The sequence below is a fragment of the Anopheles merus genome, chromosome X (genome assembly GCF_017562075.2).
Source record: "Anopheles merus strain MAF chromosome X, AmerM5.1, whole genome shotgun sequence".
NCBI classification, from domain to species: Eukaryota; Metazoa; Arthropoda; class Insecta; order Diptera; family Culicidae; genus Anopheles; species Anopheles merus.
The window spans coordinates 12,186,792-12,206,120 of record NC_054081.1 but is presented as its reverse complement, the minus strand read 5'-3'; the positions used below and the strand labels follow the sequence as shown (position 1 = coordinate 12,206,120).

Genomic DNA, 19,329 nt, shown 5'->3' with positions numbered 1-19,329 from the left:
GCGGGCGGGCAACGGCACAATCAAACGCTGCTCACCCAGCCGGCGATCAGCGGTCCCCGGGGGAACGCGAGACGCTGCCGGCAGGGTGCGGAGTAGTAGCAGGGTCGTAAAACGTCCTCGCCAAGACGCTCCCTAAGTTGCGCTGCGGGCCGTGCCGGCGTGCGATGGGCGAAAATTTAGAAAGCAACCCCGCGGGCGGAAGCAACGGGGGGGGGGGGGGGCAGTGAAACAACTCCAAAAAATCATTCACTCGATGGGCGCCGGGCCCCAAAGCCACTCCCTTTGACAAAGCAGTAAACAAAGCGGGGCAACCTATCATCCGTGTTGCTCCGTGACGCTTTTCCTTCTCGCCAGCCCGAGCCAACCTGTCCGCCGCAGTGTTCGCCCGCTTTGATGTGCGGGCTGGATGAGCAATCGCGATGGGGGATGAGCTGTCAGCAGTCGGTTCCGGGATCGAAAATCGATAAGCGGTAAGCTCCCTGCAGCCAGTATTTACATTGATTGTTGTTTTTAGTGTACCGAGGGGGTGGGGGATGTAGGAAGGGAAGCAACAGGGAAGGGAACAAGAACATACACACACAACAATGAAGACGCGCCTGTCAGTGCTTCCGCTGACCGCTGCATTTGACTCTTCACACGCTGACGGGCAGAGGCAGTAAGACATCTCATGACCGCGGTGAAGGTTTGCCGGTACATTTTGCTGTTTTCGATTGGTTTAAGGCTTTCCCCTCGCTAGGCAATGCGTGCGATGCCAGTGAGCGGTAGTAGAACGAAGGACAAGTCGCTCTTTTAAGCTGTTGATGTCTTGGGAGTTTGAAGGTGTGGTAGCTGACATAAACATCACTTTCGCACTGGTAGTTGTTGGAGTTTGAAACAACTGACTAGCACATTTTGATTGAGTGTTGAATTGCGTGTAAGGGAGCAAAATGGGCACCTTTGATATAAGCACTGTTTCACTGGCAAAACAATGGCATTGAAAAGGAGTTTGAATTTTAAAATGGATGATTATTGTAAACAATGCACTATTTTTCATATTAGTAAATTAAAAGCTAGGAATATATCAAGGGAATTTTAAGCTCTTGATTAGACTAAAATTGATGCCTTTCCTGTTTATGTACGACATACAACTAACAGCCGACTCTAAAACAAATAATGTCCGCTTACAATTAAAATCTGAGAAATTAAAAACAAAATAGCCCTAATTGGATTCTTACATTACAATAGTCGTTAAAATATCATGTAAGATTATTACATTGGCAACCATAGCTATCGGTTGGGGCTAAATTGACATACACCAAAAGACAATTTGAAAGAAAAAAAAAATTGTAAAATAGGCATCACAATCCGTGAGCAACGTAAAGGAGTGCATGGAGACTAGTTTTAGCATCATTACAGACTGACAGGCATTGTGAGGTTTTTATTGAAAGGAATTGGTTAAAATAACTTTTTTTCTTCATTTATTCATGTAAACAAAACATCAATAATTTGAAGTTTAGCTGTACTGGGTTTCAAAAGTGTTTTTTTTTTTAATTAAAAATGTTATGTACTTGGCTACGGTTTCAACAAATAATATTCCTTTTTAGAGGCCCAATAAACGTAGACATGCTGAATTTAAACAGTATTCAATCGTAAGTAAAAAAGTAACGTTCAACTGAAATACGTTGATTTAAATTCTTCACGATATTGACCATTTCAAAACTGGAGAAGGAAAATGTTTTTTCAAACTAAAACTACATAGCTAACTCTAACGAAAAATACATAAATGCTAGGCTTAATTATTTGTCCTAAATCTATCCTAGCTTGTGTAGATCATCATTCTGATCTGCTCAGAATATCACGATTGATTGATGTTGAACTAAGAGAGCAGATTAAATTATGATTTAATTTACTAATAAATTTTTCTACAGTGCCTGTGCTTCAAACTCTTTGTACTGATGTTGTTCTATATCAGAGGCGGAAGATATGTTACTTGTTCCTTCGATGCTATTTCAGAATTATTTAGGCGAAGAGGAGTTGCTGATATTATTCGCTCACCAGTAAATCTTATTTCTTAAAATATTGCTTCAGATATACCTGGATTCATCTTCAGTCTCTGTGTTTTGGAGATGGTTCTAGCATATTAATTCGTATGCTAATTTTAAATTAAACATAAACAGTCAACACATAACGTTCACCTCAATAAAAAAAAACGGTCAAAAATTGTAGATTTTTCATGAGTTTGATACCTCTATCAGTCAAACTCGAATCGTGATGGTAAAAAAGTGAAGCAACTTCGTTCAAGAGCGTGCGCGATCAAACAACGGCACTCCGTAGCGTCTAAAACCGGACTCCGTGCGGCAGTTTGTGGACGTCATATAAGCCTGTTACGACATCTGCAACATCTTGGAACTGTTAGACAACTATCAGAGCATTCCAGTCCCAAAGATAACCCAATTCCGACCCTGAGCGACAACAAGCTTCAAATGATGCTAGAAAATCGAGACCGAGGTAACAATCGCTATATCGGTTTGCTTGGTTTGGAGAAAAAGATAGCTAAATAGTTCCTGGGAAACATTAACAAACATGTCAGAGGGCAGACATCGCGTCCACTGGCTTCGTCGCGGCAGGCAATGACGCCAACACTCAATGCAATCATTTTAGACGAATTTCGGCGGATTTGCGATATTACACCCTAGCGGGCGAACCGGTCCAAAATCCCCCAGCTGCGTCTTAAATCGAGAATTTAAGAACCAACATGATGCAAAAGCTCTACTCTAACAATTTTTTCGCCGAAAATGTGGAGAAGCTGATAAAAATCAATTTAGGTCTTAAAATCATGCTTACATGCATGCCATCTTACAAGGTCGTAAATCTATGTTTGGGGCCCTTCACGATTCTAGTCAGCTTTTTGTATGGAGTTTTACAGTTGGAGGCTGAAATCATGTAAATACTCCATACAAAACCACACATAAAACTAGCCTGCAATTTTCAGTCTAAATTATTCTAGCCTAAAGCTAGAATTAGATTCGAGTACCTGCTCGAAAAATGGCAAAACAAGGTGGTGTTTACCCCAAGGTGCATTAAAGAGACGGTCTCATAGTACAGCCGTCAACTCGTACCACTTAACTACATGCCCACCATGGGTTCAAGCCCCAATTCTATGGGGTTATCAATAAGTCACTGAATGCCAAGCCCACAAGTAGTAGTGGTACAGGCAGACCTTGACCGACAACGATTGTTGAGCCAAAAGAAGAAGAAGCATTAAAAAGATCAGGTGATGAAATCTAGCCAGGCTCCGGTGGGCTGGCCTTGTTGTATGCATGGAAACGGACGACCCAGCCCGTAAAGTCTTTTTAGGCCGTCCACAAGGACAGAGGAGGCGTGGTAGGCCCAAATTGGGGTGGCAAGATGGTGTGAAGGCGTCCGCCATTAAGGCCGGGATAACGGACTGGCAGGCGAAGACCGTGAGGCAGGCCAAGACCGCAAAGCGGTTGTAGCGCCGGATAAGTAAGATGAAATCTAGAATCAAAGTGTATGTAAACCAGGTGGTTTCATAGCATTTTTTTATAACCAATTTCAAACATCACTTTTTGACAGAAAGGATGAAAGCTTTAGCTTAAACAAGCTTTCTTGAGGCTAGACAAATACACAAAACACTCTTAAAATCTTCATTCGGAAACAGAGGTAATAATAATCAGCCTTCTAAATACATACACCTTGGGATAAGCCCACCTATTTTTTGATATCTGCTCGAAAACTACTTTGCAATGCAAACAATGCTGAAATTTCAGCCTACGTACTTAAAATGGAAAGGGCCCCTTTGATAGAAATTTTTAAATATTTACCTTTTAAAGGATGATCATGGAAATTAATTATCTATTTTAGTTTTATTTGTACAACCAACCGAAAAAGGTATATTTTTTAAGCAAATTTTAATAGTGTGGTATATATTTTGCTTATTTTGTTTTAATGATGGCCGCTGAGCCCCATGTTCCCCTACCTGTGTTGATCGTGGCAAACAATTGTATCAGCTAACCGCGTGGCAACGAAACGAAGAGTTTGCCGAGAGTCAGTATCGGTCTTACGAGATTGCTACCAGCACAAATGCAAAAATGTTCTAATTTTAAGTGTATCTTGCACTAGAACTATTCATCATGACGACCCATAATCATCCGAACACACAGCCGGCATTCGGACGGTATTGAAAAATTGCACCCAGAATTAATACGCGCACAGGAGGGTGGGAGGGGGTGGTAAAAAAACGTAACCATTACTCTTGCTACTTGTACAATATCGATCTAAGCCCATATTTTCACGCTCATTCCACTCGGCAGCTCGGGCTGCTTGGTAGCACGGATGCAGCGCCGCCATAAATCTCCAGCCCGGCATCCGCCTGTCTCGGCCGTCCATCCGAGCTCACCGTGTTCCCAGGCGGGGACGTTGCTTCACCTCGGGCCGCACCTGATTTCCTTCCCCAGGTTTGCTCACCACCCGCGCCACGTTGCAGCTTCGGGGCGCACGGAAGCATAGCTGGATCCAGGGAGCTGTTCCGCGCTGGACATCGTAAAGTAGAGCTTCCCGCCCCAGGTAGAAGAAGTTGTGTTATTAGTTACACTTTTAGCGTCAGCCGGACCGCTCGCTCGCTCTACTACCGGACGACCATACGGTTATGGAGCGAGAGAGCGAGAGAGCAGTCGATTCCGGGTCCCTAATTCGTCACCTCAACCGATAGGAGCTGTGCCGGTTGGGATGTTGCAGAGCGTTTGTGCTGCTTTCCGCAACAACGGTTAAGCTTTCGCAAACAGGATGCTTTGCTGTGGCCGGACAGACGCGGTGCATTTCGTCAGGGCTCAGGGAGCAGTGTTGGTTCCCTTTCAGCGATCGTGTCTGAGCTGCGAAACGCAAACGGCGGCCTGCCAAAGCTTCCTGCGGGGAAAGCGGAGGAGGGGGAAAAAAACACACACACACACACACACACACACACACACACACACTTAAGCGGTGGAAAACGTCTCGAGGAAGCAAGAAGCGAGAAATAACACTTTCGTTCAACACCTGGCGTTTATGCAAAGTACGCTCTTCCGGTTGCCGGTCCGCGCGTGGTCTCCGGTTGCAGTTACTTTGGGAAACATTTTGTGTGTTCGTGTCCGTGTGTATGTGTGTAGGGAGTGAAATTTGTGGAAAAGTGGCCCGAAGACTTCCCGGCTCAGACAAAAAAAAAAAAAAAACATCTGATAGCGACTTCCGGGCACAGTCAGTTCGCTTTATCGCGCTCTAAACCTTCTGTATGGCACACGGCTCGCTCGAGTCACGAGTTCAGCAAAGACGGCCGTTAAGGTGACGAACCCCACGTTGCCGGAGTTTCGGTTTCAGTGGAGTAGTGCGTACTCTTTTCGCAGCACTTCGACGCAGACGCTTCGAAAATCGATGTAAAGAACCTGAAGACCCCCTCGATTGATCGTTCCTTGCGCTAATAAATCGAAACTTACTTCAGCGTCATATTGCGAACCCACCCACACGGAAGGGTCGATCGGTATGCTATCGTGCTAGTTATCCAATTACTACTTAGGTGTGTTTTTCGTGCGCTTCTTGCTTTCCTTGCCCAGTTTTCTAAACGCTGCCCCACCTCTTTAGTTGCAATAAAAATTAAGCAAAGATATTCGCCCGGACAAGACGGCGACGAGCCCGGTAGAAACAGCAAGCAGGCAAGCAAGCAAGCAAGCAAAAAAAAAAAATACAGGAAGCCAATTAGCTTCAGCACTGCACCAGAAAACCTGCCCGAGCCCTCGCAGACTCGAGGCTGGGAAATGGGTGTGAAAGATTTAATGATTTTCCCATTAGCGCGACGCAATTAATGATGGCAAGGGAGGGGAGTGGGGTTTTGCGGGGCAGAGCAGGAACCCGTTGGCTATAGTTATCTTACTGCTTCGATACTGCGGTGGTGGGTTAACGCCGCCAACACTAACGAGCGCAAATGTGAGCCGTTTGCCGCACGAGAGGTCAAATTACCACGTTTTTACTTTTGTTTTGCAAATAACTTTAACTAATTGTCCCTGCTCTGTTGGATAAAGCTTGGGTTGGATTTGCCAATACGACCGCACTTTCGGAGTGAAAATAATAAAAAAATTATTCAAAAATTTAAACAGGTTTTGAAGGCAATTTTATTTTGGTTCAAGTGCATTAGAAAACGTATTTTTATTTTTTTGTTAGCATTTTTTGTCGAACTACGTTTGATATTTCATTCATCGTGAACGTGAAATTGCCGGGTGAAATGTTGACAGTTTATTTTTTATATTAAAAACTAGCAAAATACAGTCATTCTGTCGGCGAAAAATTAAAACTCAATATAAAGCAAACAATAAAGGAAATCAAACAAGATCCCTTAGAAGCAACAACTAAGACGTAGGACTGACTGATGGCTATCTCCGTTTGTGATAAATGCTGGTCTAGACCGACTGAATAAGGAAAAGAACTTAAAATTTATTATCTGTATTTTTCGAGAAAATCATCAAATAATCATGTGTTGAGCTGTCAATAGAAAGTGACTTAGAAATGATCGTCCACAGCCGCTGTTCTTGTTACGTAATTTCACGAACATAAATAGACCAACTAGTAATGTAAGAGCAGAACCGGATTCGTTCAAATGATCCGGATCAGTAAATTGAGCGAATGAAACATGCATCAGTTTTCGAAACATCCGGATCATCGCTTCCCTGAGAGAAGCAAAGGCGATTGCTCGAATGCGCCAAATGAGCAAGTGAGCTGGTATCATTTTCGGATCACCATTCATCTCGTCAGATAGCAGAGATCAGACATATCTTACATTGATATGATTCTTTATACCAAAACGAGAAAGCCTGGTGACACCGCTCCGATCCGACACTCATGCTCTGAATTCGACCACCCATGTCTTTTAAGGCGTGTATAATTCGTTTGGCTCAACAACCGTTGTCGGTCAAGGCCTGCCTCTGTACCACTATTTGTGGGCTTGGCCTTTCAGCGACTTATTACAGTCAGTCCTACGTATGGCGGCACGGTTCATTTGGGCCTTGAACCCATGACGGGCATGATCTTAAGTCGTACGAGTTGACGACTGTACTATGAGACCGGCTATGGCGTGTATACACGAATAGCATATTTGAACACAATGTGCAATCGTTTGGAAATTCTGCGTGCGAGGTGTCAATTCCATGTAGAATTTGACGCCTTCACTCTTTTCCGCTAATCGTGTAGATGCAGCTAGCGATATGTTTATTCTACTCGACAATGATGATGGAAATATAACTAACTCGTTCGCTCGTTAACACGTACTGCATCTCTTCGCCTCGTGATTCCTGTAATGTTTTTCACATATATTTTAGTTTCCTCATAATTTTGGTATCGTCCTATTGGGCATCAATATAATCCAATTAAAATAAATGAGTAGCGCTCATTAAATTATGGGAACGAGCTAAAAAACTATGAAAACCATCCAAAAAATTTTGAAGAATAACCAATAAACCTTGATAGAGTCCTGAGAGGTTCTAATTTCTCTTTGAATGCAGATTTGGCATTAAGGGACAGGTTTAGCAGAGGTCAAACGATTGAATGATTGATCCGATCAAATGATCCGCATCATCTTTATGAATGAACCGGAACTGCGCTGATCTTCAAAAGGACCCGTTTTTAACACCACTATTACCAACAACGTTGTCAATGAGCCAAAATCCATGACCTTTTTAATGTCGTGCGTAGTACCAAAAATGCTTATATGATCATTTAAATTCGCATCCATTTAATTATTGTTGCCATTATTCTAAAATGTATTAAATTATTTAAGCAGTATAACAGTTGATAAAAAAATCAATTTATTATATTATGAAATTAATTATAATGGATAATATGTTCAATATTTATATTAAATACTGAAGTAACTTATCTCATTATTCAGTTTATATCGATTCACTTGAAAATAATTTAAGAAAGCTCTGGTTGAATCCTAAGGATTGTAGCCGTTGAATTTTTTCACAGTGAAATATATTTCCGAACAGACAAAACATTCGGAAAGTGAAACAGAAAATTTCAAAAATTTCACTCGATCGAAACAATCTGACATGCATTTCGCTCCACTCAGAGTTTCCCGACTTGTTCATGGTAAAAAATAATGAGTAGCAGGGAATGATACAAAAATGCATTGTATTCACTATTTAAGCATGTTTTAAAGTTTCAATAATTGTGAATTTTAATTTAATTTGTGTCGGTGTACGCCTGTAATTGTAATTGTTATTATATCGATTATTTAATGAAATATAGCGAAAAACTTTTTTTTCACGCAACGTCTAAAGCAACCTTTAGCAACGAATAGAAACAAGAGAGAGCGCAATCTAGAGCGAAAGGTGCATTTGAGAGAGTTGGTGACGAGCATTACATTTTTATAGCCAAAAGTAAGCGAAAAGGTGTAATAAAAACGGTTTTTGATTTTAAAAGCGATGTGCACCGCCTGAAGGTATGCAAACCATCCTAAGTCGATCAGTTCTTTAAACGCACGATGTAGTAAACCGATTAGAAAATACGACTAAATGAAAAACGTTTAACCTCACTTATACAATCGAACGGTAATACACAAACACCTATTAAACACGAAGCAACAGCAACATTTCCAGCCTGACTAGTGTAAATCGGCAGCCGCGAACGTAGCCTACTTGCAAGGTGTTGCTACGCTCCATCAAAAGGAACAGAGACGGTTGGACCGGTATCCGGTGCGCATCAAACTCATCGATAAAAAAGGGGTGCAGTGCGCGCGAACGATGTCGCTTCCGGTCAGCATAAATTCTAACCCGCGGTGCCCGCAAGGAGTGGCCTTATGCTTTGCCATGCTTTCTTTTCGTGGTTCAACTTCTTTTGCCACCAAAAGTAGTGGTTGGTAGCCGGACCTGGGACGAAAATATTTGCGCTGGGTGCGAAGCATTTTGCGGGCGGAGTGAGCTTGAGTGGATGAAATAAAATTTAACCTCTACCCCGTCGACGGTCCGTCCACCGGGCATGGTTTGCCAACAGTTCCCGCGCCCGCACGCAGTATTTCGCGGTTACGATCATGTTGCGTCCAACCTTGCGCATATTTTCTTCCCGCTTGCTCGAGGGCTAGTCGCTTGGGCAAACAAAGGAGTGTCTCGTTTGGCGGGGAGAGTGTTTGTGTACTATTTTTGTCATTTCAAATGAATTATTGTGTGGCACTACGAGCGTTTGCGTATTTTTCGTTCGTTACGAGTTGGAGTGTGTACAACCTCCAAACAACATGCAATTCTTTGCTCCTCTCCCCCCGGGCAGGTGATTTCTTTGATGGGAAATCATTATAAATAATCGTGAAGCAGAGAACAAAAGACACGATCGCATCGTCGGGAAAGTCAGGAAATTAAAACAACATTTGCTAGAAACAACAACAAAAAAAAGAAAGTTTAATGAGCTAAATGAGCAAAGATGCTCCACGTGTCCTTCCGGTCGAGTAAAACGATACGCTAGCTGGAACAAGTTTGCTGGCAATACACCGGAGGATAGGGACTTGTACTGCTGCCATGGTTCGAACAATTCTCCAGCCGTGTTCACCACTACACGACATCCCTTAAGGTCCGGTCGGTCTCCGGTTCCAGTTGGTTCCTTAGCTCTGTCTAACCTGCCCCTTAATTTCGCCACTGACAGACCAACTAATATTGCAGTCGGCAGCAGCCCAGCCGGGCAAGCTGTAACTCTCCCACAGCACATCCTCACACTCCCAGCGCACTCGGCCCAGACAGGCAACAGCAACTCGTCGGGGCGACTAACGACTCCCAGCGGGGTGTGAAATGCTGCTTTCGCATCACATTTTCTTCTCACCAACATACACACCCGCCGGGCCACACCGCTGTAGCAAAAACTGCAATGGCGGTCCAGAAGCGCTGCACCCGGAAGGAGAAGTTGCCTGCAGCAACCTGTATCAAATGACTGTAATTAGACGGCCAAGCGGGATTTTCCGAGGCACAGGCCCGAAACAACGCTTGCCACTTGACCTGACTGCTTGGAGTTTGGGGGGGGGGGGGGGGGCAGGGGGGGGGGGGGGGGGTGGATTCGCAAGAGTAAAGGGCGAAACATTGCACAGTGATGTATTCAAGGAGTGGAGTGGGAGCAAGCGAGAAAATTGCACCATAAAAGAGAGGTTTCGGGCGGCAAGTTGGCGATGTTTGTTTGGGCGCTTGTTTGCAGAAGTAAAGGGCAAAGGCTCCCTTACTCCCCACACCTGCTCCGGATAAGGTTAAAGGTGTACTTAGTGTTAACAGCGATTATAAAGGCACAGTACTGTGTGTGTGTGGGGGGGTTAATGTCAGTGAGATCTAATTGTTTTATTGTAATTTAATTAAGTGTAAGAGGCTCAATAATCATCAGCCCGACAAACAACGGTTACTACTGCCACTGTTGCGCTACAGTATAAAGCGTGTCGGTTGCAATTGTAAGAGACAAATATTTATTGTTTATTTAATTTGTTTGGTCAGAAGGGGTTGCACAGTGAACACTTTAGAACAAACACTGGGATAAACGTTATTTTCATTTGATGTTTGATTTCTTATGCACAACACTTGATCCAAAATTTGTTTTGTATTTCTGCTTCTACAGTACATTTCAACAGTACACCTTGGTACATCGGTACTGTCTCTTCATATTTCAGACGCCTAAAAGTAAAACCCAATACGTGTATTTTGCTAAAAACGAGCAATTCCGAACACTTGGCTTTTTTATAAACATTTTCTGATGAATAAAGTTATAAGAAAAAATATTCGTTGAACCTTTTCTTAAAAAAACTTCAGGCATTTTAGCTTCTAACCTACTAAAATCGTTATGGTCCGGAATAAAATATTTAACTCCCGCGTTAGTTACTGTACATGGTTTTGATACTTTACTTTTGTTTAATTTTTAAGCAATCTATCAGAGGATTTAATGACCTAAGGATGGATTTCTGTAGGAAAAAGACTCGCTAAAATCCAACTAGAATCAAATACGCAACCTCTGATACTTTTTTGGTATATTGTGTTGGGAAAATATCCGGTCAAACCCCTCTTTAGGCATATTTTGCAGCTTAGAATATTATACTTCTGGATAACCGTATATAAATCATGTCAGCACAAATACGCGCTACATTTGACAGGATGTTACAAACGATTTAAACATTGCTATGAGGTGACACCAACGTGACTAGATGGACTACAGATGGGCTCATCGTTCCGATTTTGGAGAATATGATTTTCTATGGAGATCAGCAGAAAGAGAGTAACAGTTACTGAGGATCCGATTAACAAATGAAGATTTGTGTAGGTACACTGGACCTCCTGGACACGAACCAGATCTGTAGTAATCCATGGACCTTAGACTGCATGAGAAAATAAAAATTCACTGTTTCTAATGTGCATAAATGCTGTTTCCATTCAATAGAAACACAATGATTTTGATTATAAAAATGGCACCAAACTAGTCATAGCCAGTTATTGCCATTAATTTTGCGTACTATATCTTGTTAGTATTTACAAAACTATGGAAAACATCAGAGGCCTGTGGCCAATGGTAATAATCTGCTACCAATATCTTTCTATAATACGATTCTTAGATTTATTAAAATTTATTTCCCAATATGACATGAAAGGAACTGCTAACGATTTGGTCGCGTGGTCAAATGAGTTCTATCTCCGTGAACAAATGTAGCGTGATTTCCTTTAATCGCTTAAAAACCCCCATCCATTATGATTATAAGCTACTAGGTGCTCACCTGGAACGATCTTTTGTCATCCGTGATCTAGGAGTTATGCTTGACACTAAACTTGATTTCCACGTCCATTACCAGACTATTGTTAGTAAAGCGCACAAAATGTTAGGCTTTGTTAATCGCCACTGGAAGACTATAAAGGATATACATTGCCTTAAGTCACTGTACTTGTACGACGTTCCTTACCGCACACGGTGCTTAATACTAGGGATTCAATCTCTCAAATATCACCGTATGGTTGCCCAGAGTGTATTCGTAGCAAAAATGCTAACACACAACATCGACGCTCCAGATCTGTTAGCACGCTTAAGTATAAATACTCCAGCCAGGATTCTTAGACACTATGAACATTTAAGTATAGACCGTAGAAGGTGACTTTATAGCTATAACGAACCTTTGTGGTATATGTCTCGCTGTATTAACTCATCTTATCCACACTTTGACTATAATAATAATCGTTAAGTAGCACATGATGTTAATATTGTTGGTTTAAGTTGCTCAGGCCACTGTGAAGGTCATGCAAATATTTTACTAAATAAATAAATAAATAAATAAATTGTGGAAGATACAATGGTGCAAAGTAACTAACATAGCAAACGCTAGTATGTTGATTTTCTTATACCTTATACTTAAAATTATACGACCTTATACTTTAATAATCTGTATCTTCATAACTAATAGAGGCGAAAGAACTCCGTTGGTGCCAAAGCCTCTCAAAACTGTACAAACAACAACATCTTTTTAGCTAATCCGAGTGGGATACTGGAACTTCTTGATGTTTCTTAGTTTGATTCACTGTTTTACTCGGCTTAAAGAAATATGAGTATTTTTTTGAGCCGGTCTCATGGTACAGTCGTCAACTCGTACGACTTAACAACATGCCCGTCATGGGTTCAAGCCCAAATAGACCGTGCCGCCATACGTAGGACTGACTATCCTGCTATGGGGGGAAATCAATAAGTCACTGAAAGCCAATCCCACAAGTGGGTTGGCAGGCCTTAACCAGCATCGGTTGTTGAGCCAAAAGAAGAAGAAGAAGAGTATTTTTTAATAAATATTTTTCATAACAGATTTTCATCCCAGCAGCTGTCCGGGAATGGAATGGTCAGGTTGTTTTGCTTTACTTATTACTAGTGATTACAGGAGAGCTATTCGTTGTGTGAATTATTAACACATATAAAAATGAAATGATACTAATAATCAAACTAATGAATGTGCTTTGAGGTAAGTTACCATTTGTACACACACATCAAACGATCGAAAGGCAATTTACTGCAGCCCAACAGACGGCGCATACCGTCGTGCAACAAATTATTCTAAGAGCATCATCAACTTACATCCCACCAAACATTCTAACCTCAATAAAGTGGCAGTCTGTTGATTGAAGTAAACGCAAGGAAAGAAAAAATAAATAAAACCTAACAACTGCCACAAGCAAACGATGTGTGCATGCGTTTTGGGGCTTTTTTTCTCTCTCTCTCCGTTTTTTCTCCACCCAAGTTTTGTCATACTTTGCCGTAAAATGAACGTCGGCTAAAAGATAGGGCCTGTGGCTGGGTGTGAGAGTGAGAAAGAACACTCGGTTGAGCAACATCAGTGACCGATTTGCATAATCGTGTGATGCAATTGCAAAGCCCCGTGCGGATGTGGGAGGGTGTGTGTGTGAGGGGTGGGGGAGTTCAGGGAGCCACTGAGTTCGCTCCCAACAGTTGGGTGGATTGTGCCACTGGAAACCCGAGGTGTCTTGCCAACCAAACGATTTTCCCGGCAGCACATTTCGGTTTGGCCAAGCAGCAGCGGTTTGACGAAACGCAAAGGTTTGAGGAGGGGGCTAAAGGACACAGTGTGTTTTTTTGTTTTTTTTTGTTTTGCGCCGTACGACACTTTTTCTTTCCCTTTTGGCCAATGCCAAGGGTTTTTGGCGGGGGGAGATGTGGCAAAGAGTGCAGGTATGCCGTGTACCGTAGCAAGCGAAGAAGGATCATCATACACTAGAGCCCGTGCTTTTACTTTTCCAATTTCACTCGTACATTTGCACCATGGCATTTCCATGTTTGTGTGTGTGTTTCTCGTGTGAGGTGATGCTGTTGTAAAGAATGGGGCCGCCGCCGTGTTAAAACACCTGCAGGGTGCTCCTTTGTGCGCTCGGTGTGTATGCACAGGTGTTTATGAAATCTTTCACTAAGGCACTCAGAGAGTTTGAAAAAGAGGCCACGAACGCTATGCTTCCGTGCTGCTGGGCTACAAAAGGGGTGGAGGGGGGAGGGAGGGAGGGGGAGGACAAAACAGGGTACAGAGAAACGGGCACACAGGGACGCAGGGCGAAGCAACCGGAAAGGACGAAACAAAGTCCCGTAAAAGGATTTCCTTTGGTGACATAAACTATGAGCGCTTTATTAGGTTTACTGGCCCGTGTGTGTGTGTGTGTGTGTGTGTGTGTGTGTGTGTGTGTGTGTGTGTGTGTGTGTGTGTGTGTGTGTGTGTGTGGGTGTGTGTGCACCCCGTGTGTCAGTCCTCGGTCCTCCTCCGGGGCTGAAGGTGTTTTCGGATGTACCGAGGTAACGGATGATGAGTTGTTTATTTTTATGTGATGGCGTGCTGTAAAAACCAAAGCCATGCAAAGGGAAGGGTTTTTTTGGTCAGGAGGGAGAGAGGGGGTGTGATTTCACGTACGTAAGGAAGGCGGTTGCTGACGGGCAGCTTACGGGTACGTTTTGCTGTCGTGCAATTAACCAATTCCAGCATCCGACACCGTCCTAACGAGCGTGTAAGAAGCTGACCGCTTTACGTATCGGGCCATCAAACGTCGTCTATAGCGAGCCTTTCCATGAGGGGGAGGAGAGGGTACGGGACGTGTGTGGTCGCCGGCTAATGGAATGAGTGCAAAGGGACGGACTAATTTTTGCGCTCCCCCTCCTTTTTGTGTCACCCAGTGGCGCTCGTAAGTGCTCGATTGTGCATGTGTTTTTAAGCGCACACGAGCGCCGGGTAATGGCGGGAATGGCGGGTGGGGCCACATAAAAGTGGCCACTCGCACGCTTTACCGTGTGCCGGCCTGGGGGAGTTTTCATGACCGCTCGGCGTTTTTATGCGTCCATCAATCGTTTTCCCTGCCCGAAAGTGTCTGGCGGAAGATGCAAGTGATGTTTGCTTTTTGGGGGCGACTTTTGGCTTGGAAACATATTTGTTTTTTTGTTTTTTCAAGTTGTATGTTGTTTTGCAAAGAAAGGCAATTTTAGTAGGGGAAGGTAGGTAAAGACGGACACCTTAAGGAAAATGTTTAAAAAAAACTGGGAATATATAAATACAACCACCATGAAAATGTGCATACATTCAGGCTTATTCGATTCTGAACTCGATTGGATTCAAATCGAGAAAATGAACTCCAATATGAACGTTTCCATACAAATGAACACACAAAATTCATGAACTCGACATCAAGACGAATTGATTATAAGAATAGAATACGCCTGATTGAGGCGGTTTCCAATGACTGATCGAAGATGATCGATAGTTCATTCTGTGCAATGATTCACCGATGAACAGGTTTTTGGTACATTTTTAGCCAAAATTAGTCCACTGGGGGACCGTTGAAATTCATTTTAGTTAATTTTTTTTCTTCATTTGATGAAATTTTCGTTTGCTGAATCGTACTAGATATTCATTCAGTGTTTATACACTGTTAAGGTTGAAATTGTATCAAAGTGAAGTGTTCTACCCACGCTGCTCCCACAATGGCTCCAGGCAGAAGCAATAAAATCATTCTTTTTAATACACCTTCGACTTCCGTAAATAAAACTCGTCTTCAGGTTGTTAGAGGAACCCGGCGTGCAAATAAACTAATGAATGCTTCATTAAGTCTAACAATAATGTTTCCAAAATGCAATGTCCCTTTTTTCAATCGGTTTTTAGAAAATAAAATACAAAGTATGGAATATTTTTGTAACCGTCGTTATAACACAGATTTAAAATTATGTTATACATATAACTGAAGTTCATTTGTTGTTCATCAAGTTCATCGTAAACTATCGATCATCAACGATCGTTGGTCAGAAAGGGCCTCATTATCTTAAACTCATGTTTTATCAGAAAATGTTTTGAGTCTTTTAAGTTTCTATCGATGTTGATTTTTTTTTTCATGAAATAAAAACATGCATTTATGAAAAACATGAAATAAAATATGTATTGTATTAAAAGTTTTAAAATGTTCGTGTAAGACAGACACTTGATATGGGAAAGATGGACACCATGAAGGGTCAGATGAACACCTGTAGAACCGTTGGAAATTAAAGAGGTTTAATATATTTCGCATATCCCATTGATTCCCACGTCCTGGTACGTACATAAAACAATTCCTGGCCAATTGCAACGACGGTTCATTCAGCCGTTAATGTAGGAATTGTAAGCGCCACTTCTAACACCTCGCAGAATGCAGAATCTAAAGCATTGTTGAAATATCGGGTGATATGCTCTAGCTTACAGAACAATAGTCTAAAACTTTAGGAATTTAGTCCGCGGCAAGTCCGCGACCACACCTTGTTTGAGGGACTTGTTAACAGGTGAAGCCATTGTTTCCATTGATGGTTGAAAATATTTTTAATATTTGTAATTCCATAGATTCTCTCATCTATTCCTGAACGATTGCATATTAGTGGTTCCTCTTTTTGTTGATTAAAGTTGTTCAAGTCGTGGCAAGACATTGGATTTCGTGAAGAGTCTCACCCGCGTCGAGCGAGTAATCACGCACTGGTATCACGCACTGCTATGTTGACCGGTGTTAAATTTATCGCCTATTTAGGGTGTTTAGTTTAATATATATTCACACCAATTGAAATGAGAAGTAAAAAGAATCAACAAATTCGGTGTCTATCTTTCCCTACGACAGAGTCTGAAGTCTTTCCCGCTTTGGTGCCAGGATTCATAAACCACCAAAAATCAATATGATGTATTGCTTTCATTCTCGTTTTTTCCTCCAGTTTTTGCTAAATAATCACGAACAACAACTCATGCATGTAGTATAACTTCCGAAAATATAGAAGATGCAAGTTACAGAGCTTAAGATCTGCAGTAGTCAAATTAGATTCACCAAGGTGCGCACGATTGAAAGTTAGTTTTACTCGTGAATTCAACCAATTTTGCATATATTATGCCAAAAATGTTCTCAAATGTGTTGTCGTATTACAGTTTGTATGTGACATTGTTGAATTATTTTCGATAATTACCTTTTTTCACGCATCGTTGAGAAGTGTTCATCTTACCCGCAGTGTCCGTCTGTATCTACCTTCTCCTATTATTTAAATATTGTTCTTATTGAATATTCATACCGTTATGCTTTAAATTACGGACAGCTTCAAATTCTGGACCTTTTACATGTTTTTTATTGAATATTTTGATATCCATTGCCTGATCATACCGCTTTTTATTTTTGTAATAATTGCCATGATGTACTAGACACAGGGTTTCCCACGATGTATTTGTTGGTTCCCAATTTTTTTGGTGCCTTCCTACGATTTTTTGGCCGTTCGCAGAATTTTTGAGTCCAATTGTATTGATATCCAATCGGAAAATACCAATGAATTATGGGAACGAACCAAAAGTCTATGGGATACGACCAAAAAATCATGGGAACTGACCAAGAAATCGTGGAAAACCCTGTAAATTAAAATGTGTCTGGCCTCTAGTGATATGCTTTTACACTATGGTACTAACAAGAAAACAACGATATTTGAAAATGTATGTGACAAATGCATTAATGGCCGTTCTAGAAAGGCCGTCAATTCGCGTAGCAGTTCTTGGGTTCCATACATCAACGAGTACGAGAGAAAAACAACATCCACCCCTCGTTGTATTTGAGACCGTTGTTTAGTCCATCTGGGAGGACTCTGAGTCCACAATCAAATTTCCAGACCTTGAAACAAGTTGAAAATTAATGAGGTGTAGTGTGTGTGTAAATTTGAAGGTTATAAAAGGAATTTTGATTCTGTCCGTAATTGGAATCAAATCTTCCGTAATTTGATACATGAGCTCAAACCTATCCGGAATATGATTCAAAATACCGTTGCATATTTACGATATTTTACAATGTTTCGAGTAAAATTACTGGAAATCTGTATTTTTTATAAAAAGTATAAGGTTTTCATATTGATGGTTGAAGATTTATAAAAATAAATTAAACTCGCTTCTGATGCTTGCTACCAAAACATAGTGCTGGGCCATCGCTGCTTCAAGACAGTAATATTGCATCCTCTCTTTCTCTTTCTCTCTCTCTCTCTCTCTCTCTCTCTCTCTCTCTTCCATTGCCAAAAACTTTGTAATTTTTTGGCAATGTTCCTTTACACAGAATAATGTGACGACAAAAGAAAAAAATAGCAATAAAAATATTGTTGTAAACACTGTTTTTAAGCGCACTAGACATTTAGGGACATTTTTAACTTAAACGCGCTAAGGAATTTGACAATAAAATTAATAAGAATATTTAAAAAAGAAGAGCCAAAAAACATTTATTTACGTGTTAGTGTCAAAAACTATTTCGAAATATCTAGAGCATTTAAAAAATGAGCTTTAAATAAATTGTTTATTATATTGTTCATGTTCCTTTTTAGGAAATGCTGAAATGGTTGCCGGAAAGCACGTGTGTTTATGTGTGTTACGTTAGGCATGTAACAGTGTGCGTTACGATGCAGTAACAGTGGAACCGTTTGTCGTACTTTTACGGTCCCCACCAGCCATTCCTCGCCTCCGCTTTTGATGGGCCGTCGACATGTTTAGAAGGAAGCATATTTTTAACGCACACGCTAAAGCGCCTCATAAATGCTAAAAAAAAAGGATGCTTCGACCAAACGGCCACTCGTAAATGTTGGGCGGGACCAGCCCCCATCTCCTTGGATGAGGAAGACTCCTTTTGCGTGTCGGTCGGCAGCATTTAACACTTACCCGGTATCTGGAGCAGCAGCAGCAAGGTGAGCGCTTTCACGTTAATCAGCAGTCCCATAATGCTGGACTCGTTTGGCCGGGATGCGATGCGATGCCGCCAGAAGCTTCCCCTCGATGGCCCCAGTGCTAGGGCGACCACGTGCGGCCGCCACACGGTACGTGCGAATGTTCTCGTGCCGAGCAAGGAGCAGCACTACACTACAACACTGGCACACTGGCACACACCGTGCGTCCGAGTGGCATTCGCTTCTATTGCAACTGCACCAAAACGGGCCGGCTCGGGTCGGCACATGCGTGAGCGCCCAGGAGCAGGTTCTCCAGCCGGGGGCACCCGGTCGGTGGGCTTCGGTATTGTGTTGATCGTTGAGCTGGAGCGGATGCGGGTGCTGTTTGATCGGTGCGTGTCGCGGGCAGTCACACTTTACGCTGGACCGTGCTTAGGTAGTAAGCACTTTGCGGCAAGGGGGAACAATGCATCGCTGCGCGAAGAAAGGTAGAGAGAGAGGGAAAGGAACATTAATTTGGAGTGAGTTAAAAAAAGATAAACATTTCTGACCTTTTAGAAAAATCGAATTTTTTGATCAACACATTAAATTAAAAATTAATGTAGGAGTTGTGGCGAGTATGGTTATTGATAAGAAAATCATGGAAAT

The 19,329-nt window shown here is 42.1% G+C and overlaps 1 protein-coding gene across 2 annotated transcripts in view; it reads right to left on the bottom strand.

Annotated features, from left to right (window-relative positions):
• LOC121591644 (carbonic anhydrase-related protein 10) overlaps positions 1-19,329 on the bottom strand; it is an 83,168-nt gene that overhangs the window by 30,495 nt on the left and 33,344 nt on the right. For both annotated transcript variants that reach the window (XM_041912385.1, XM_041912393.1), the window contains exon 2: positions 18,677-19,155. In XM_041912385.1, the coding sequence (XP_041768319.1) occupies positions 18,677-18,734 (58 nt within the window). In that variant the 5' untranslated portion in view covers positions 18,735-19,155. The remainder of the gene's footprint in view (positions 1-18,676; positions 19,156-19,329) is intronic.